General features: G+C 53.8%; 1 protein-coding gene across 4 annotated transcripts; it reads left to right on the forward strand.

Annotated features, from left to right (window-relative positions):
• Positions 1-4,637: 4,637 nt before the first annotated feature.
• Positions 4,638-13,369, forward strand: SLC38A5 (solute carrier family 38 member 5). Of its 4 annotated transcripts, none has more exons than XM_037512450.2 (16): positions 4,638-4,699; positions 6,099-6,152; positions 6,232-6,307; positions 6,731-6,846; positions 6,940-7,013; positions 7,725-7,817; positions 7,955-8,033; positions 9,539-9,621; positions 9,918-9,976; positions 10,078-10,215; positions 10,387-10,466; positions 11,023-11,123; positions 11,236-11,351; positions 12,073-12,217; positions 12,311-12,414; positions 12,917-13,369. In XM_037512450.2, exons 2-16 carry the CDS (start codon positions 6,100-6,102, stop codon positions 13,016-13,018), a joined length of 1,419 nt encoding a protein of 472 aa, XP_037368347.1. In that variant the 5' UTR covers positions 4,638-4,699; position 6,099; the 3' UTR covers positions 13,019-13,369. The 4 variants fall into 4 exon arrangements, with proteins under 4 accessions (XP_037368347.1, XP_054551725.1, XP_054551726.1 ...); XM_054695750.1 differs by having other exon boundaries at positions 11,236-11,318; XM_054695749.1 differs by lacking the exon at positions 4,638-4,699 and adding an exon at positions 5,677-5,690.
• Positions 13,370-13,646: the final 277 nt, after the last annotated feature.

The raw sequence follows: 13,646 nt of genomic DNA on the forward strand, positions 1-13,646 counted from the left end.
CATGATTCTCTGGGGGGTGGCATTTGAAATGAGACTGGAAGGGGAGCGCACCCTAGGGATATCTGGAGGAAGAGCATTCCGGGCAGAGGGACTCCAGGTGTAAAGATCTGGAAGCAGGAACAAGTTTGGCGAGTAGTCAAAGAACCGAATAAACTGATTCATCCTTCCTTAGAAATGAGAGCTTCACGCAGCAGGGATCTCTGTTGTCTTGTTCACTGCTGCCTCCCGGCGCCTAGAACGGGGCCCAGCACAGTTGGTGTTCAATACATGTTTGTGGAGCTCACCCTTTTGTTTCTTTGTTCTCTCATTCTTTCCTCAGGGCGTTCAGAGACGTGGAGAGAGCACCTCCGGGAGGAATGCCCGAGAGCCTGGGAGGCAGCAAGACCTAGTCAGCCCAGCTCGTGGGCCACGTGGGGGTGGTGGGAACACAGCTCCCTGCAGGGGTGAGCAAGTGTAAGAAAGCAAGGATTCTAGCCACCAGCTGCTGCTTCACTGAGAGGAGGGGGTGCCAGGCACTGGGGGCCCATGCTCACCCTGTGGGGCGCTTCCCATGTCCTGTTTTCTTGCTGCTCACAAAGAGGATGTTTAATTTTTCGCAAAGAAACTCGCTTCCTCCAGCAGGGCCCTGGGCTGGGGGGACGGGAGCCAGGCTCTGAACTCCACAGGCTCTTCCCGAAGTAGGGTGTCGGCCCGTAGCTCCCACCCGGCACCCCACTGAGTGTAAAGGTGTCCTCCCCTCAGCCTCTTGAAGAGGTCAGGGAGAGGGGAACTGCCCCCGCCAGCAAGGTACCGGAGGGCATCTTACCCAGCGAGGGAAATGCGAGGGTGGTCCAGGAGCAGGGGACTCGACTCCAAAAGCCTAGCTGCCCAGGGGCTGCTTTGAGGGACGGAAGTTGCTCAGTGGGGAGCCGGCATGAAAGGCGAGATTAGAATCCTGAATGCAGTCTAGTGGGGAGTTGCTTTCACAGGCGAGAAGAATTCATTAATGCCTTTTGCAAATCTGTATTGTGCAATTACTGTGTGCCAAGCTACAGGGAAGTGCTTTCCCTGTAGGAATTCATTCAGTCTTCCAAGGGAAACTCCCTACGAGTTGGGCATTATTCTGCCCTGGAAGAAGCTGAGACACAGCGTGGTTTAGGAACTCGCTTCTGACCACACAGCTACTAAAGGGCAGCGCTGGGAAAGCTCGTACTGTTAACTGCTTTGCTCTGTGGCTCCCTTCCCTGAAGGCTGCTGAGCCGTGACCTGTTTTAATGAAAAGCAGGGGTCTGCTTGGAAGAACCAGCAAGAATCCAAACTGACTTTTAATAGACGGTAGGAATCCCAAATGTCACACAAGGGTCTGCTTTACCGAGCCAACAAAAGTCTTAAGTGACCCTGAGAAAGGGCTCTACTTTGATGAACTATCAAGGCGTTCTTATCCCTGGCACAGCCTCAAGGCCTCGGTCACGCATAAGGACATCTGTTCCTTCTAAAGCAGGCTGCCCTGCAATCTATGCAGCCAGATCTCCCTTTCTCTCTGTTTTCACTCCTACCAGCATGTGTTGAGCACCTGCTGTTTTCAGTGCCTTGAAACTTAGCTGAGCTATGTATGGGGTGTAGAGCTGAATGAAGGTTCGTCCCTCCTTGGAAGAGTTCTCTTGGCAGCATTAAATATAACGATGATGGTAATATGACACTTGCTGAGTGGCACTTATTTAGCACCTGTTGCATGCCTGGTGTCTGTGTGCCTGTGCTGGACAGTGTTGGAGGGAGCAGAATGATAACAGGAGGAAGCTGCTGCTGGGAGGTGGGAGGCATCTATTTACTGTCTGGGCAACACTAGTTCTTTGGACAGGAGACTTCAGACTTTTCTTGAAATCTCCACACCTGCTTAGAACCACCCCCTTCACAATCTGGGCCAAGGCCTCTGCCGACAGGTGTCTCTTTCCCTGGCCAGCCTGTGGCACAGATGTGTAATGCCCTGGGGGAGGAGGCGGAGAAGGGAGAAAAGTCAGGGGAGTGTGTGTATGTGTGTGTGTGTGAATTCCCCGAGTGTATCTCATCTGCTTGCACATGTTCTCAGTCACAAACATGTATGTGAGCTCCACATGTTGTCTTCCCAAGTAACTCACCTTACGGCTTGGGGTCTGTTCAATTCACGTGTTTCCGTTTTGGCAAGTGTATGTGTTGCTACTGTGAGCTTGTGTATACATGCTTAGGGGCTGAGTGTGTGTGTGTGTTCCTTGGGTGTTTGTGTTTCCTTTGCGGTGCTTGTGGGTGATGAGTGTGTTTATTTGCCTTGTGTGTGTGTGTCTCTAATGTATGTGTGTCTTCTCTATCACTGTGTTTCTCGTTGGTGAGCGGCTGTAGGTCTATGTGTTTCTTTTGGTGCCACTGTACGTGTCCTATCTGGTTCCTATCTTATGTCATCTTTATGCCACTTTAGGGGAGTTTTCTGGATTTCTTCCTTGTAACTATTAAGCGTACTCCCTGCCTTTCTGGGACTCCTGTATATTTGTTCCCTGTGCATTTCTTCTCAGATTGAATGTGTGAATTGCTGTGTGTATACACAGCCATGACCAGCCACCTGTTTGAATGCAATTGTGCATGTGTCTATGACTGCAACTGTACATCCGTGTCTTCCTCTCCTTTTGGCCAGAGCTGTACATGGTCACAAGTTCACACATGAGTTCACATGCATAGAGGTATCATTGTGCTGGAGACCAGCTCCAGCTAGAAGTCGTGTCAGGAATCTCAGAAAGGAGAGGACGGTTGTGGCAGGCTGCGCCTCCCATGCTGTCTCTTGACATGGTTCGGGCATAGGAGGAGACTCCTGAGAAGCGGGGAGTTCCTGTGCTCCCCCGATGCCCGGACCATGTCAAGAGACAGCATGGTAGGCGCAGCCTGCCGCATCATTGAATCTGAATGTTGGCTTCAGGGCCATCTAAGTAGGAATGGTGTGTGGGAGACACCAGGTCCATGTGTGATGTTAGCGGTGTGAAATCCTATTTGTGTGTGTTGTGTCCAGCCATGAATCTGTGAATGGTGATGTCCATGAGTCTATAGTGTGTGGTCACTCTGTGCGCCTATGAGTGTGTGACTGTACTGTGGCCTGGGCTCTGCCTCTGCAGTCCCTGTGCTCCTATCTGTCAGCATGTTTTCGCTGTGTGTGGCTGTATGTCTACATGCAAATTTCTTTGTACTTCTGTGGGTGACAGGTGAGTCGGCCCCCATCTCTGAGCCCCTGAATGGGACTGTGATCCTGAGTGTGCAGGAGTTTCTCTCATGCTCTGGGGAAGTAAATACCTCATCCCCGCCCTCCTCCAACTGTGGGTGGGGGGGTTGGGGGCACCTAGGCTAGCTTTGAAGGCCCAGCCAGCCCCTGGCCTTTCCGGGAATTCTGTGTTCCCTGTGGGGGGTGGGCAGGCGGGTGGAGGGGCCCAGACAGAGGCTTCTTGTCCACCTGGGCCTCCAGCAGCCCAGTTTCCAAGTTTACCCTGCCTGATTCCCTGCAGGAGACACATGCCTTGCCTGGGGCAGACATACCTGTTACACGTCTACATAGGAATGGCCCGACCCCCATAAAAGACAGACAGACAGACAGTGGGGTTCCTCAATAGGGGTGTGGACAAGCACCACCCAATGCCTGGGCTGGCGTCCAGGACTCCAGGGTGTGCCCACTTGCAGATGGTGTGTGTCCACACCCCACACGCAACCACCAATGTCCTCCCTGCCTCCCTCTGGGGATCCCTAAGATCCAGGGTCCTCTTTTAGTTCTACCTGAAGTCAGCAGATAGTGGTCAGGCTGGTCGACCTGTGAACCTGCCCCACTTCTGTCCCCAGGTCTGTTCATCCATCCTCTCTTACTTTCTGTCTGGATTTGACTTTCTCGGCCTGTGGTCATCTGTCCTTCCCAGTGTCTCTCTGCCTCAGCTATCATCTCTGTCCCCCTGTCTGACTGGTGTGCCCTCAACCTCTATTTGGGGGAAGTGTGTGGCTGTGTCTATCTGCCAGCGGTGTCTCCCGGTCATTACTCGGCCTGCCTGTTATCTTCCTCTAGGTACTTGCGTTAGACTATCCCTGCCCACCTGTCTGTATCTGAGTTTGTCTGTCTCACCCCATAGCTGCCCCTTTGCCTGTCTACCACTCCCCTACACCCAGTCTGTCCTTCTGTTCCCTCTGTTTTCTGTTCTGGTGTTTGTTTTTAATCCCACCTGCCTGCCTGCCTCTATCTGTGGTGATTTCTCCTCTGCATCTCTTCCCGCCATCATCATGTCCCACTGTGAGTGTCACCAGTCACTTCCCTTTGTTGGCCTGTCTGTCTCTCTAGGTGTGGATACACTCTCGTCATCTTTTTTTCCAACCATTCCTCCCTCTCCCCCACCAAAACCCACACAAACCTCTATCGCCTTCCATGTGGGTCCAGATGAGGCAGGGCGCCCGCCCCCCTCCCCCTACTGCCCCCCCTCGAGTCTGAAGGAGGGAAACCGAATTGAAATTAAAACTTCTTCCTAGAAAAAAAAAAAAAAACCAAACCGCGGGCCAGATGGGTAGTGCGCGGGCCTTACTGATTAGCCCCTGAGCCCGCGCGGCGCCCGGCGCTGATTGGCTCCGGGGCGGGGCCGGGGCAGGGTCCGCTGAGCGGGAGCCGCCGGCGTGGGGTCTGGGCGCCCTAGTCTTAGTTGCGGTGGCTTCAGGAGCAGAAAGGATCAGGGAGGTAAGGCGGGCGCTGGGAAGGGGCGCTCCGGAGACCCCGAGGCACGAGGCGGGTTCCTGGGGGAGGACTCAGATTCCCTGGAGACATTTTTAGGACTAGCGGGAATTGAATGGGAGGGGGAGTCCTTTCGGTACCTTGCTCCCAGGAACTGAATTCAGGAGTAGATGGGAGTCCCCCGAGGAGTAGATGGTTGAGGATGGGACTCCTTGAGAGCCCACTCCGACCCAGCAAGGGGATTCAGGGCTTGCAGAAGGGGTTTCCTGGAGGCAATTTTAGCAATGATGAGCAACTTGACGGGGGTTTCAACATATCTCTTGCCGGAAAGTTTGGGGATTTCTTCTGAAAAGCTCCATGCAGAAGACAGGGGCTCCGGGCTAGCATGGGGTCCGCAGAGACACCCCCATCCCAGGAAACGTTAGACCCTGCGAGGGGGCTTTGATGAAGGTCTCAGGGAAGGCTCATCCTCAGGAGGGGAATTTAGGGCAGGCAGAGCTACTGAGACCCCCAAGTCCTGGAAGGATCTCAAGTTTGGAAGTGTCTCCAAGAATACTTCTTCCTTAAGACCACTCAGTGTTTCAGACTTGACAGGGGTCCTTAGAAAATACTGCTGGTCCTTAGAAGGGGGATTAAATGGGGGCCCCGGGTCACTTCTGTCCCTAAAAGGGGACTCAGTTGGAGGAATTGTCTTTTTCTAGTAGGATATTCACCGTTGTGCAGAGAGCAGTTTGCAGTGTTAAGGGCTGGGGTCTCCAAGGCTGCTCTCCAGCCCCCTCCAGCACCTCCAGCAGGTTGCATCAGCTCCCAGCTCTGGCTCTGGGCTCCGGCAGGGAGGAGGGGGGTAGGGGGCATTAGGAGGGGTGGGGCAGCCAGCCGACACGTGTCCTGTGAGTGGCCACGCGGTGAGGGGGTGAGGGTGGAGGGAAGGGGGGGGTGCGCGGGGGACTGGAAAGAAAAAGTCAGATAGCACGGGAGACAGATTGAGAGAGACAGCGTGAGTCTGGGGTCTGCGAGGAGAGGCTGTCCGGGTTCCAAATGGCCATCTCAGCTGTGTGCGTGTCTCTCTCTCTGTCTCTCTCTCTCTCTCTCTCTCTCTGTGTGCACGCGCCGCGCGCGCGTGTGTATCTTTCTCCTCCTGTTTCTCTCTGACCTCTTTTTCTGTGTCTCAGAGTAAGGATTAGTGTCTCTCCCCCATTCCCTTCCTTCTCTCTCACTCTTGATTCCCATTCTCTACATTTATCTCCCTGTCTCTCTCCTCCCTGTTCCTGTTCCCCTTGGCTTCTCTCTGTTTCTGTGTCTGTCCATCTCTGTCTGACCCCCTGTCCCCTTCATCTAGCTTGCTTCACTTTGTGGCCCCCTGCTCCATCTCTTCCCACCCCCCCTGCCATTTCTCTGCCTATAGGATGGAACTGCAGGATCCAAAGATGAATGGAGCCCTCCCTGTGGGTGCTGCAGGGTGAGTCAGGGGCCCAAAGGGGTGAGGTCAGGGGTCTGAAAGATCCTCTCACCAGCCCTAGTTTCCTTGCCCCAAGCAGCTGTAGGCAGGAACGTGAGGGCTTCCTGTCCAGCCACGGTCCTGCTCCTGTGAGGAAGCCGACCCAGTTCATGGATGTGAGTGACCCACAGGATCTGTCCTGGCTGCACTTGCCCAGCTCATCCCTGCCCCTACTGGTCCCTCCTCCCAGCTACTCGTGCTCCTTGGCTTTTTCCCACCCGAGCTGCTCCCCATCCCCAGAAACTCCCCTTACCAGCTGTTTTGCCTTTGGTAGCTACTCTATCTGCCCCTGCTTCTCTCCATTTCTAGCTGCTCCTCTCCAAGGTTTCTCTTTGTTTTTTCCTTCCCAGCTCTCTCTCCCCAGCCTCTTCTGGTCTTCAACTCCTTTTCCTTCCTAGTTTCTTCCCTTCTCCGGCGGTCGTTCCTGGGCTTTTCCCTGCCCCAGTTACCTCTTCCTTAGTCTCTCCTGGGCCCCAGCACTCGTCTCCTTACCTGGTCCCCCTCCCTATATGTGCCTGGGTCCTGCCACTTGGCTGCAGTCCGAGGGGAAGACATCATTTGGAATGTCGGTGTTCAACCTCAGCAACGCCATCATGGGCAGCGGCATCCTGGGGCTCGCCTATGCCATGGCCCACACAGGGGTCCTCTTCTTCTTGTGAGTTTATAGGCAGCCGGGGTGGGGAGCAGGAGTGTTGTGGGGCAGGCGGGAGGTCTGGGGGCCAATTCTGAGTTGTGCCATCTACCACAGGGCCCTGCTGCTATGCATTGCGCTTCTGTCTTCCTATTCCATCCACCTCCTGCTGACCTGTGCTGGTGTTGTTGGTGAGACCCAGAGCCTGCATCTTGGTCCCCACCCCCACCCCTTTGGACCTCAGACTTGATTCCCATCCAGAATTCAACTCAGACCTTGAACTCCAGACTCTAGACCCACCCCCTTGACCTCAAACCCAGACTTCAACCCAAACCCCAGATTCTGGACATACCACCCTGACCCCAAATCCCAAACTTAAACCACAAACCCCATCCAACTCCTTGGATTCTAAGGCTACACCCAACACTCAGACCTTACCTAGGCTCCCAAATCCCCAACTCGTAATCGGCAACCCTCAGCCCTCTGTTTAGCTATCATACCCCATTGCTCAGACCCTCCCCACCCCAGGCCACTGCACTGCACCTCTAGCCCCCACCGCTCAGTCTCTAGGTCTCTCTAACCTGACCCCACAAAACTGAAACCCCTGTTCCTTAGCCCCCAACTCCCAAACTCCCACCGTCCTAGTGCTCAGATGTCATTCCTGCCCCGTTTCCTGCTCACGTTCACCCAGTCCCCAACCTTCTCCCTGGCCACACATCCATCTCCAAGACTCTACGCCTAAGCCCAATCCTAACTGCCTCCGTCCCCCATCAGTCAGACCCCCAGACCCAAATCTCCAGCTCCTAGACCCCCTGGGCCTCCCTACTCCTCACTTCTGGTCCTCAGGCCTGGCCTGGATTCACAACCCGTTCTTCTTCCCTCTTCACCCCCCCCTCACCCAGGTATCCGAGCCTATGAGCAGCTGGGACAGAGGGCGTTGGGGCCTGTGGGGAAGGTCGTGGTGGCCATGGTCATCTGTCTGCACAATGTTGGGGGTGAGCATTCCGAGAGGCGGATGGTCTGCCTTGGGGAAGAGGGTGGGGTGAGGTGGGCTTCCCCAGGCTGGGCTGAGGAAGATAGGGTGGGGGGATGAGGTGATTCCTTCTGCTTATGCCTCCCTCACCCACACCAGCCATGTCCAGTTACCTGTTCATCATCAAATCCGAACTCCCCCTGGTTATTGGCACCTTCCTGGGCATGGATCCTGAGGGGTGAGTTGAGCAGCACCCCTTGGCAGGTCAGAAGACCACAGCCTCTACGTGAGGTCCAGCTGCTGTGTTCAAGTCTGCGCAGAGCAGTTGGGTCAGACTGTCGGTTCTTCACGTCATGATGCCATCAGTGTGTGTGGCTCTTGGCTCTGACTGGGAGTCCAGTAGGCCATGTGTTGATTTTTGTGACTGTCATTCTGGCTGATTCTGTCTGGTGACTCCATGACCACTGCTGCTGACTGTGCCTGTCCCTGTCCAGTAGACCTTAAATTCTGGGGTTTGAATCTGTGACTGCTGCATTGACAGATTCTTTGTCTGGCTATATGGTAATTGACTCCAGCTGTGTCCTGTATAACGTGACCCCGGGCATGTGTTTGACATTTGCTTACGCTGACTTCCCCTGTCCAACTGATTCTGTTTGATTCTCGGTCCATTGGGCTGACTGAATCTGTCTGGTGTAAATGGATGTTTGCTTTGGTGACGATTGTTCAGGCAAATTCTCTCTGGCTGTGTATGTGTGATCCCCGACTCTCACTGTATGTGTCCTCTAGATGATGGTTCCGACCATGTATATTTGACGGTTCTTCTGAGTATGCATCTAGGGGACAGTTTGATTCTGGATCCACCCGCTGGCTGAATCTGTTTGGTAGTGTGTGACCGCTGACTGTGTCTCCCACTAGATCTTTGGTTTGATTCTGACACCGTCTAGGTAGCCCATGGTCTGTGTGACTAGATGTGTCTAATAATTCCGATTAGCTCCCACTGTAGATACGACCAGTGGGGCTCTGTTGTTTATTTTTGTGGTCCTGTGTGTATGAAATAGAAAGAGTGTGCAAAGGCCTGTGAGCTTGTGTAGTAGGCACTCAATAAAATTCTTCTGAAGGAATGAGCAGTTGTTTAGCTGATTCTGTATTAACTGAGTGTCTTACCTGAGCCCTTGTGTCTACTAGCAGTACAGTTCCCACTCTTGCTTTGAGCTTTGTTCCCACAGTGTGGCCAGCACGCTCATTGTGTTTATTTTGGTCTTTGATTGTGTGGCTCGTGAACTTAAGGTTCAAAAGACCTTAAGTTGTTCAAACAGCTTCACAGGTGTGTTGCTGACTTTTTGTCTGGGCCTGCATCATTGCCTGTACTAGATTACCAGACTGTTCTACCTCTCAGATATGCCAGGGCCTTGGCTTGGTCTTTGTAGAGTCTGACACCTTGTGTTGGACTGGCTGAGCCTGACTGATTTGGGGTATTTGCCCACTTGCTTGTATGTTCACTTGGGAGTCTGATGGCATGGTTTTGTCTGACTGTGCAAGTGTGTTCAGCTCTGTCTCTGGCTGTGTTTGACAGTCTGGCTTTTTCTGTCAATCCTGTTGTGCCATTCATTGCTGTGACCATCTGAATGATTTCTCATGACTGAGGCAACCTTGTGTCTGCTGACCTCAAGCAGAAATCGGTCTGTCTGTTTGCTTGAGTTTTCTTTGGCTGACAGCCAGTCACTATGTCTCCTGTCTCCCTAGGGACTGGTTCCTGAAGGGAAATTTCCTTATCATCATTGTCAGTGTGTTCATCATCCTGCCCCTGGCTCTCATGAGACACTTGGGTAAGAGGCTTCCTGCACCCATGATTAGATGAAAGAGGGGTGAGACAATGGCAGCCAGATTGAGAGAGTCCCCATTTTCGTGGGCCATAGAACACCTGGGGAGGGCTTGTTTGATGTGGATGGTAGCAGATGAATAGGAGTTTGCTATGAGGGGAAGCTGGTCCCGGTGGAAGTAAAGGCTTGTGCAAAAGTGTGACATTATTGGGGTGAGGGAGCCTTGTATGCTAGACTAGGGGTTTGATATCTGCGTTGGGGGTTTCCTTTATTTCTGAGGCTCTGTGTATTGCCCCCTGCAGGCTACCTGGGGTATACCAGTGGGCTCTCTCTGACTTGCATGCTGTTTTTCCTCATTTCGGTGAGTCTGAGACAGAAGACCATGGCAAAGTAGGGTGAGAGTTTGGGCCATCAGGATATAGCCTTCCCTGCAACCTTACTTCCCCATCCTTCCTCCCCCAGGTCATCTATATGAAGTTCAAAATTGAGTGTGCTGTAGTCCACAATGAGACTACAGTGGACAGCCAGAGCCCCTCAGCCCCTCCCATCCAGGGTCTCAACAGAAGCTGTGAAGCCCGGATGTTCACAGTTGACTCACAGGTGGGTGTGCAGGTGGATAGGGCTTGCACCACACTTGGGCCTCTGGGCCTGGCATACTGCTCAGAGGGGGGCAGGTGTCTAACTGATGTGGAGGGCAGTAGTGGGCTCTGAGGGAGGTGAGGAGGGATGGAGCCCTGTAGACTGATCTCATATACTTGGCCATTCCCCCAGATGTTCTACACAGTGCCCATTATGGCTTTTGCCTTCGTCTGCCACCCTGAGGTCTTGCCCATTTACACGGAGCTCTGCCGGTGAGTGGGCAGCAGGTGGGGGTGAGAGTTAGAATATGAGGATCCAGACCTGAGCTTGCTTGTGGCTAGATGGTGCCAAGGGTGAGGTTTGAGGTGTCCAGGAGATCTTAGGAGACTCAAGGCAGTGACTGATGAATGGGGTGTAAATGTTCTTCTCTTTTAACATTCAGTCTGAGTGTGAATGGATGTAGTGTGGAGGCAGAAATGGTCCAATGGAGGGGTGCTGTGAATGGATGGGAATGGGGAGATGGAGGTTATGAATGGACAAAAGAGGAGGTATGGATGATATGTTGGGGGGGATGTGTGGATGATCAGAGAGAGCAATGGCATGAGTGGTCTGCTGGAAGGGAGAGGCAGTTACTGTCAAATGGAGAGGAGAAGCAGAGATGGTCATATGGGGTGACGTGGGTGGATGGAGAGGGGTGGGGGAGGCAGAGATGGTCATCCTAGTGTATACCAGCTGAACCTCAAGCCCCAGGGGGAGGGGACTCTGTAGGGTGGGTGCTGGTTTTGAGGGGCCTGGGCATGACAGTGCCATGAACTCTATATACCCCAGGCCCTCCAAGCGCAGAATGCAGGCCGTGGCCAACGTGTCCATTGGAGCCATGTTTTGCATGTATGGGCTCACAGCAACCTTTGGATATCTCACATTCTATAGTAAGTAGGGTTTGGGGCCAGGGTTGGGTGGGAGCATGTAGATTTCATTACCATGTATATCTGTGCGTGTCTGGGACATGGTGCTCATCCTTCATCCGTGTGCTTTGTCCAGGCAGCGTGGAAGCAGAGATGCTGCATATGTACAGCCAGGACAACCTGCTCATCCTCGTTGTGCGCCTGGCCGTGCTGCTGGCGGTGACTCTGACTGTGCCAGTTGTGCTGTTTCCTGTGTGTGGGGGCAAGGACTTGGATGCATAGAGGACAGAGGCAGGGGTGTTTGGATGGAGGGTGGAGATAGGAGTAGGTGGATGGATGGAGGGGACAGAGGGGGCAGACAAGAATGGCAGAGACAGAGGGCCAGACAGAAGGGGGACATAGAGATAGCAGGACAGAGGAAGGAGGCACAGATGGATGACTAGACAGCAGAGGGAGGCGGGAGTGGTCAGAGAAGGTCAAGGCATAGACAGATGGACATTCAGAATGAGGAAATGGAGGGACAGACAAAGGGTGGAGGCAGAAGTAGTGAGGTGTAGGAGGACAAGGCTTTCAGAGGAGGAGGTGGTCTTAGATGGGGTAGTCGGAGGGGGAGAGGCAGGGATCTCAGACAGGTGGGAGGACATGTGGGCGTTAAGCAGAGGGAGATGTGGGGATAGTCAGATGGAGGAGGAGGCAACAATTTCAGGTCATGGGTGGCGGTATAGGTGGATGATCGGACAGAAGGAAGAGGCCTAGATTGTTAAATAAGAGAAAGACGGGTGCTCATTTAGAAAGTGGAGGCACAGATGAATGATCAACCAGGGTGAAGACATAGTCATATGGAGGGTAAATCAGGGATCTAAGGGGGCAAAGACACGGGTAGATCCTCGGAGGGTGGAGTTAAAGATGTGATCGCCTGGATGGGGAGGCACCTCTTAGGCCCTGACCGTGTCCCACCCTGCTCTGGCTACAGATCCGCCGGGCCCTGCAGCAGCTGCTCTTCCCAAGCAAGGCCTTCAGCTGGCCCCGGCATGTGGTCATAGCCCTGATCATTCTTGTCTTGGTCAATGTCCTTGTCATCTGCGTGCCGACCATCCGCGATATCTTTGGGGTTATCGGTCAGTACTCCCAAGCCCAGCCCCAGATCCCGCCTAATTTGGGCCTTGCACCCAAGCTTACATTGAATCCTGTCCCTCCTGCTTGTCCTCCAGGGTCCACCTCAGCCCCCAGCCTCATCTTCATCCTTCCCAGTGTCTTCTACCTCCGCATTGTACCTTCTGAGGTGGAGCCCCTCTGCTCCTGGCCCAAGATCCAGGTGAGCATTCCAAGGGAGGGATGGAGAAAGAGGGAGCATTCAGAGGAGGGGGAGCATTGCAGGGTGGCCAGAGAGAGAAGACACATTCTCAAGAGGGCCTTGGGGAAGTGGGAGGTAGGGAGCTAATGGTCTGGCAGAGTTAAGGGGATTGTCTTAGGAAGGGACTGAGCAGACAGCACCAGTGGGGTGTGGAAGAGAGAGGGAGCACTCAGGAAGGGGCTGGCATAGAGGGTGCCTTCTCCAAGCTAATGGAGGGAACACTAGTAGAAGAGGGTGGGGGGCACTTTCAAGGAGGATGGAGGAGTATATTCCCTGAAGGGTTCTTGGAAGTTGGATGGTTTCACAGGGAGTGGCTGATTTTAAGGAAGGAGGGGAGCACACAGGAAGGTCAGGAGTGAATAGGACACTGTCTGGATGGGGTGGAAGATGTGAAGGACATTCCCAGGAGGCACTTGCGTGGGGAGGCTCACCCTATTCCATCTTCTCTTTCTGTTATCCACAGGCTTTGTGTTTTGGTGCCCTGGGGGTGCTCTTCATGGCAGTCAGTCTAGGCTTTATGTTTGCCAATTGGGCCACAGGCCAGAGCCATGTGTCTGGACACTGACCACGCCCTGCCCAGCCCGGGCCCCTATGCGCATGCACCTGTGCATGTGGAGGAAGATGGGACCACTCTCCTGCCTGGTGTGTGGAGGTGGCTGGTGCCCAGTAACATGGCAGTCAGAGGTAGGGGGCTACAGAGGCTGCAGAGTGGTCTACTTCCCTTCTCCCCAGGGATGCCAAGCTTGAATCATGGCCCTAATCCCAACCCCAACCCCATGGGAGGAGGAGGAAGAGAAGGTGGATGCCAGGTCCTGGGGGAGCCCCTGCCCAGTCTAGTCCTTTCTGTCTCCTCCTGGCTGAAGCTGTTTGTCAGGATTACCCTCAAGCTACAGAGGAAGAATAAAGATTATGATTGCAATGCTGGCCTCTGCCTTTTTTTAAAAAGATTTATTTATTTATGCATACAGGAACTGGGATGTAAGCCAAAGGTGTGTGTGGGGGGTGGGAGGATTCACCAGAGGGAGTGGGGAGCAGAACAGGCAGTTTGACTGAAATACACTGCTGAGGGGAGCAGTGGACCAGGCAGGAGCGGTCTGCTGAGCCTTGGGGGCTGCTCTCTGGGGATCGAATTTGTGCTGAAGTGGCTGGAGGTAGCTTGGTAGCACTGCCTTTAACGCCGCTTCTCCACTGTT

This window comes from Talpa occidentalis, unplaced genomic scaffold, assembly GCF_014898055.3.
Source record: "Talpa occidentalis isolate TD23 unplaced genomic scaffold, MPIMG_talOcc4v2.1 talOcc4.15, whole genome shotgun sequence".
In the NCBI taxonomy this organism is placed as follows: Eukaryota; Metazoa; Chordata; class Mammalia; order Eulipotyphla; family Talpidae; genus Talpa; species Talpa occidentalis.

Excerpts from the sequence above, each read along its gene's own strand:
- SLC38A5 (XM_037512450.2), top strand. The coding sequence starts at position 6,100 with ATGGAACTGCAGGATCCAAAGATGAATGGAGCCCTCCCTGTGGGTGCT. Across the intron at positions 6,308-6,730 it reads AGCCGACCCAGTTCATGGAT|TCCGAGGGGAAGACATCATT; the intron begins GTGAGTGACCCA and ends ACTTGGCTGCAG. Across the intron at positions 11,124-11,235 it reads TGGATATCTCACATTCTATA|GCAGCGTGGAAGCAGAGATG; the intron begins GTAAGTAGGGTT and ends TGCTTTGTCCAG.